The following is a 6,940-nucleotide window of genomic DNA, read 5'->3' as shown; positions in this document are numbered from 1 at the left end:
GCGAAAACACCTAAAGCTCCACGAGGCTCCGGCAGGAGATGGTGGCGAACCCTACTGTACTCTTTCACCACAACTTTTTCTCACTCTTACTTCCTGTTTCTGTTGTGCCTGTAATTCAAAGGGTCAGCCTTGTCACACTGTCACGCTGAATATCCCCGAGAACTATGTTAAGGGTACACGTGTCTGTCGAGTGCTCAGCCACTTGCACGTTAATTTCACAAGCAGGCTGTTCTGTCGATCGGATCAACTGGAACCCTCGACGTCGTAAGCGACGGAGTGCCAACAAAAACAAACAACCTCTGATTGAAAAGACCTATGAAGGAAAGTGTTCTCACCCTATTTCCTTTTTGTTTTATTTTTCTTGGCATAAAGGTGTTAGGACTGCACTAACCAGTTGTCGCATTCTTTTTGTTATGACATGAAATGACGATGATGATGATACACATATGCACACACATATCATCATCGTAATTACCATTTAACATCCATTTTCCATATTGGTCTGGGTTGGATAGTTTGACAGGACCTGGCAAGCTGGAGAGCTGCACAAGGATCCAATTGTCTTTTTTAGCATTTCTCTAGCTGGATGCCCTTTACAGAGGGCATGCTTACCACTTTACAGAGTGTACTGGGTGCTTTTTATGTGATGCCAGAATGGGAGCTTTTTTTGTGGGGCCAGCATGGATGCTTTTTATGTGGTGCTAGCTAATTACCTTGATGTGGGTGAAAGAATTAACTTTTGTCTCACTACACCTTATTGTCTTGAATGCTTATCTCTGATGTGCCTGCTACTTCATGTGTGATCCAGAAATAAATTGTTATGTTTGTTAACCAAAAACATTGCCTTCTGATATTCATCGTTACCTTCATGTAAAACATACATTTTTATATTTCAAATTTTCTTACATGCACACATCCAAATATCCTTCCTATACTTGATTTTTCTCTTGTTGCATTAATTCATTAATTACATCCTCTTGTTACACATCCATTTTTTTTTGTCCAACAATGAGCATGAGCATTGTTGCTGACATAGTGGGTTTGATTCCACTGTACAGCAATCTGGGCAAAAGACTTTTACCATAATTTTGGGTTGGTAGGAACTGAGAGGAAGTCTACTGGATGGAATCTATTTGAATAAATTACTAGTATGAACAGTACTTTGTTTCAATGTTATTGCACAGTATATAGTATACCATAAAAATATGTAAACACCTTGTCTTCATATACAATACTTCCATGGACAGAAAAAAGGGATCAGTTGCAGCAGATTTAATCCTGTATTGAGATTCCATCTGTAACCAAATACTCTTGTAACAAGAAATTTTGACAAGATTTGATTTGCTTACAATGGATCTTAGCTCATTTTCCCACCGTTTTTCCTATCAACCTTGTCATCAAGTCATTTGTGTTGAAGACAGAAAACCTGCTTTAGAAAATTCAGTTTGCCCTTTCAGACTTGTTTCTCATTAAATCATTTTAACTTCTTAATATAAGGAGAGACAAAAAGTTCATTCCAGCAATGACAACACAGCAGAGAAGACCTTCCTTTCAACTACCACTGCCACTTTAGCATGAAGAGATAAGTTCTTTCCCATTACCATATTTGTTATATATGCCAGCAGTAATTTCAGTGAGATCTACTATCTGTCCAGTTAATGTATCTGTTCACAACATACAGAGGTAAACTAACATTTTGACAGCCATCCTTATTATCTTACATATATGAACATTTGAATTGATAGTGATTCAAAATATTAGCTTTGGTAAATGTTCAGTAATAAATATATTTTATACAACTGTATATATGTATATCTTGTTTACAAATTCTTCAACATCCTTTTTAATTGTCCACAGAATCATTGGTTGTGATGTTATTAAAGGCTTGATTAAATCAGATAAACTAATATCCATGTTGGAACATATTTATGGCAACTAGTTCTACTAATAAATTACAGGTGAGCTAAATATTTTGTTTTTAAGGCTTTTTCTAGGAGTACTCCATTGGTTGTGACGGTGAGGATCCCAGCTGATACGATCAATGGAACAGCTTGCTTGTGAAATTAACGTGCAAGTGGCTGAGCACTCCACAGACATGTATACCCTTAATGTAGTTCTCAGGGAGATTCACTGTGACACATAGTGTGACAAGGCTGGCCCTTTGAAATACAGGTACTACTCATTTTTGCCAGCTGAGTGGACTGAAGTAACGTGAAATAAAGTGTCTTGCTCAAGGACACAATGCATCACTGGGAATTGAACTCATGACCTTATGAAACTGTGAAGGAGGTCAGTAGGAAGGAAGATAAAAGGGTGACAGAAAAAGAAAGTAAAAAGAAAGTGGAGTTACCAGTAAAGATACCGGTTGTTCCAGTGGAGAAAGATTTGGAAATCCAACTGTACGAGGGTGAGATGGAGAGACTATCTAGAATGGAGGAAGAAAAGAGAGAACAAAGAGTCCAAGATAAAGGAAAGAAAATACGTGGAGGAAATGGAGTATGGTATTATGTGACGTACCCAAAAAATTTAGAAACAGAAAAGAAGATAATTAAGTTTCAATCAATAGTAAGAGTAAAGGTGCCATCATACATATATGCAGAGGATATGAAAGCAATAGTGATTGAAAAGGATAACTACAAGAAGTTGAAGATGTGTGGAGATAAAGTTTACCCACCAGGAGTGAGGGTGGAATTGAAAGAGTTGCTACCAGTAGTGGAACTAAGAGACATTGAACTACTAATGAAGTATTATTGAAAAGAAAAATAAGTATGTTAAATTGTAGTAAAAAAGAAAAGAAGAGTAAAATGTTTTGTTATCTTTAGGAAAAATAATGGTGAAAAAGGAAAAAAACAAAGAACAATTGTAGATAATGGGGTATATAACGGTTCAAATGGTACTGCACAGAAGTGGGGCCCATCTTCATATTTATATAATTTCATCTCATTTACATACGTTTTTTTTTTGAGACGCAATGGCCCAGTGGTTAGGACAGCAGACTCGCGGTTTCGATTCCCAGACCGGGCGTTGTGAGTGTTTCTTGAGCGAAAACACCTAAAGTTCCACGAGGCTCCGGCAGGGGATGGTGGCGAACCCTGCTGTACTCTTTCACCACAACTTTCTATCACTCTTACTTCCTGTTTCTGTTGTGCCTGTAATTCAAAGGGTCAGCCTTGTCACGCTGAATATCCTCGAGAATTACGTTAAGCGTACACGTGTCTGTGGAGTGCTCAGCCACTTGCACGTTAATTTCACGAGCAGGCTGTTCCGTTGATCGGATCAACTGAACCCTCGACGGAGTGCCAACAACAACATTCGTTTTATGTTTTTTGTCCCTACTGTGGTCTAGTCTGTCCTTGTGAAGTCTCTGCCTGTGTTTAGGGCTTTATGCCTAATAAAGAAATGATGATAACTGGACATTATACTATGAACAGTTCTCAGAATTTTGCTTATTAAGTGACGCTGGAACACAATCTCCCGTAATAATTAATGTTGTTTAATTGGGCCTTTTAATAGTAATCCTGTTAATCACTTTATCAAAAGAATCAATCTATAATATTAACAAAACATTAACACAAACGAGTGCAAGGCTGAGACGCTGGAACAGCCATGAACCATTCACGAGCTGCCACATTTGTCAAACGAGCCAAAGAAGTCATGAACTTCGGGATTAGCGACAAGCAGCTCAGCTTCTCCAAAAGTTTGAACTGTAGCAAGATGAGTAAAATGTAATTTGTCGGTCACTATATCGAAAGGATATGATATACAAAATTTAAGACTCGTCATATGAATGAAACATGATTTAATTGGTGAGCGGTTACTTAGAAATTATTATTAAAAAAAAATGTAGTTATATAGAGGAATTGGTATGAAACAAGAAGTGTCTTGTTAAAGAAAACAGATTTAAATGATATTATATAACATAAAGGGCGATATAATGAAGTTAATAATTCCATTAAAATATGCTTAAAAACGGGGCGGATAGACGAAATTAATGTTTAAAGACTTGGATGTAACCAAGGAAGCCATACGATGGTGTAAGGGAAGTAACGAGATAACTTTCGATTTCATTCATCTCCCTTTATTTTACAAACCGATCGAAAAATTTTTAATTGGATAATTTAATATTCACTTTTAAAAATTATATTGATATTTTATATTTTGTTTAAATGCCGAGTCAATAACAAAATAAATCTCATATTTAAGAATTAAATAATTTTATCCTTTTAGATCAACAGAGCATATTTGGCGCGAAATCGTATTTCCCTCGACAACGTGATTATCAATAACAAAATGTTGGTAGTGTAACAAAATTTATTAGAAATTACAATGGTGCGTATATTGCTTTTTTTTTTTTTTATATCTTTCTAATGATACTTTTTATGCATTACAGTTGAAATTTACGATAGATAAGAATTTACTTTTGAATATTAATTCGTGCATAACTGAAATGTAATTGAAATTATGTAGTTCCAGGCTCGCACCACCAATATCGTTATCGAAAAATACAGTGGAATATCGTAAACCAGGACTTTGTTAACAATATTTCAAGCTGAAATTTAATCTATGAACTACTTGTTTGGTGTTTTTATGCAGATATATACAGAATATCTTTTTTTTATCTATGATCAAACACTCGTTCAACAAGGTGTCCCAGAATATAAATAAATATATCATGTACTGTTATTGAAGTTATTAGTCACTTTACAAACATTAGTTTTGATATCGTGCTCATTAAATGTTTTAAATTGGATTCTTAATTTGATTCTTTAATCAAAAGAATACACTCTTCATGAAAAAAAAAAAAAAAAAAAAAAAAAAAAAGAAGTGGCGTAGTTTCGGACGAGGCGATCGGTTCGTTGGACAGACTAATTTAAACAACATCTAACTTACATTTTTGTCTGCTGACAAACTTATCACATTTCATACATTTTCTCATTAGCAAATTCAGAAATTCTAAGTTCATTTGTTTGACTAATTAGCTACGAATTGGGAGCTTATGTCTATTATCGTATTGTGTTTATTACGAGCTCCGATGTTGACGCTTCGCCATTTCATTGTAACAAGAAGCATATTCCTCATGGGAACCGGCTGTCAAAAATGATTATTATGTACATTTCAAGTTAGATGCTGAGAAAAATTATTGCAGGAAGGTTATAGAACATTACAGTAAAGCTACTGCGATGTAGAATATGGTTTTAGTTTGCCTTATGTTAGCATAAATAGCTTACTTCTGTTGGCATAACTAGATTTCGATTAACTTCTAGTATTTGACCCGAGCAAAAAAGTGAAAATAGAAAAGAAGTGTAATAGGTATAAAACAACATGTAGTAAACAAATATGAAAAACAATGCGCGCTGGCAAACGGGAGTGGGTAGACGTCTCGAAAAATTCACATCGGTAGTGTTCCGGATCCTCTCACCGACTTTGGATGATAACTTCCAAAAAAAATGAATATTTTTTAATTAAATTTTCTACGAATATGTGTTATATCATGTAGATTCCGAATATACAAAACTTTTTGGGGAAAGTGTTTTAGGAGGGGGTTGGTGGGGGAATTTCGAAAAATTCACCGGAGTCCACTTAAATTCGTTTTAACTTTCAAGAAAATGAATATTTTTTAATGAAATTCTTTACAAATATACCAAGGACAGGAATTTTGGGGGTTAATTTTGAGAACTGTTCCCCACTCGCGGGTGTTTCTGAACAAGTCTCCTATATTTCTGTATACAAGACCTTTAGCTGTTATTTTTAGCATAACGAGTTTTCTGGTGTGGGCTTCATTGCCTGTTTGTTGCTTCAGCAGAAATCTACGGAAGCACAAACGCACAAAATGAAACAAATATGGACGACTTGTTTCGAAACACCCCCGAGTGGGGAACAGTCTCCCAAAATAACTCCCAATTGTTTTTCTCCAAAATTCCTATGTCCTCAGAATCTACATAGTCCGAGGTATATTTGTAGAGGGATCTTTTCGGCTATCCTTCGTTTTGAGTCAGAGTTGTCAATGATCTATCAGCTGTTAAGGTACAACGTTATGTAAATTCCTTAAAAAAAATTAATGTTTTTTGAACTGGAAATGTACATTTTGTTTGATGTCAGCATGAAGTGAAAGAGAAAGAAAATGAAAGGGACATGTGTATATGTTGATGGTGGGGTGCGAGATAGAAAGTAATTTCAACCAATTAATGACGTGTATTCAGCTGAATAAAATTACTGCTGTTGTTTGTCAACAACAACTTCCGGCGGTGTATATTTCGTTTGTCACTGTTATTTATGACATATTTCATCTCAGTTACGTTTGTATGAATAAACGAGTGTATCTGAAGCATGTTTACTTCATGGCACAACCACAATCATTCGTGCATTTCTACTGCTTTTAGTTTTTTTTTCCTGTTTTTCAGCTACTATTTTCGGAAAGACATTTTTGCTCCCCTCCCCCTTCAATTTCTTCATTTTTCACATTTTTCCGTAACTCTAACCCTAACACCCCAACCCTGAGCCTAATCCTAAAACCCAAACCCTAACTCTAAAACCCAAACCCTAACTCTAAGACCCAAACCCTAACTCTAAGACCCTAACCCGAAAACCTTAACCCTAAAGCTAAAACCAGTACAAACGCACAAATGATGTCATAACAGTGACAAACGAAATAAATAGCAGTGACACTGCTGATAGTTGTTGTTGACAAACAACAGCAGTAATTTTATTCAGCTGAATACAGGTCATTGATTGGTTGAAATTACCGAAATACGACAACTTTAACATGAAATAACTTTTAAAATATCAACTTTTCTCAACAACACTAAGAGTAAAAGATGTTTTATATGACACAATCTACCAGTGTCCGAAGTTTGAAATTGTTTAGTTACAAAAAATTAATTTCTCAATGTGCCGTTCAAAGGGAAAAGTTCCTTGTAGAGAACTTCATTATAAAAAATAT

The 6,940-nt window shown here is 35.4% G+C and overlaps 1 protein-coding gene across 2 annotated transcripts in view; it reads left to right on the top strand.

Moving 5' to 3' along the window:
• The first annotated feature begins 1,877 nt into the window (after positions 1-1,877).
• The window catches only part of LOC106878293 (replication factor C subunit 1), a 49,147-nt gene continuing 44,084 nt past the window's right edge, over positions 1,878-6,940 (top strand). The window contains exons 1-2 of one of the 2 annotated variants that reach the window (XM_052966605.1): positions 1,878-1,958; positions 4,228-4,329. In XM_052966605.1, the coding sequence (XP_052822565.1) occupies positions 4,327-4,329 (3 nt within the window). In that variant the 5' untranslated portion in view covers positions 1,878-1,958; positions 4,228-4,326. Of the gene's footprint in view, positions 1,959-3,652; positions 3,807-4,227; positions 4,330-6,940 lie in introns of those variants that run through there. The other variant, XM_014927477.2, reaches the window with a different exon arrangement.

This window comes from Octopus bimaculoides, chromosome 3 (assembly GCF_001194135.2).
Source record: "Octopus bimaculoides isolate UCB-OBI-ISO-001 chromosome 3, ASM119413v2, whole genome shotgun sequence".
NCBI classification, from domain to species: domain Eukaryota; kingdom Metazoa; phylum Mollusca; class Cephalopoda; order Octopoda; family Octopodidae; genus Octopus; species Octopus bimaculoides.
This window is presented reverse-complemented; position numbering and strand designations above follow the sequence as displayed.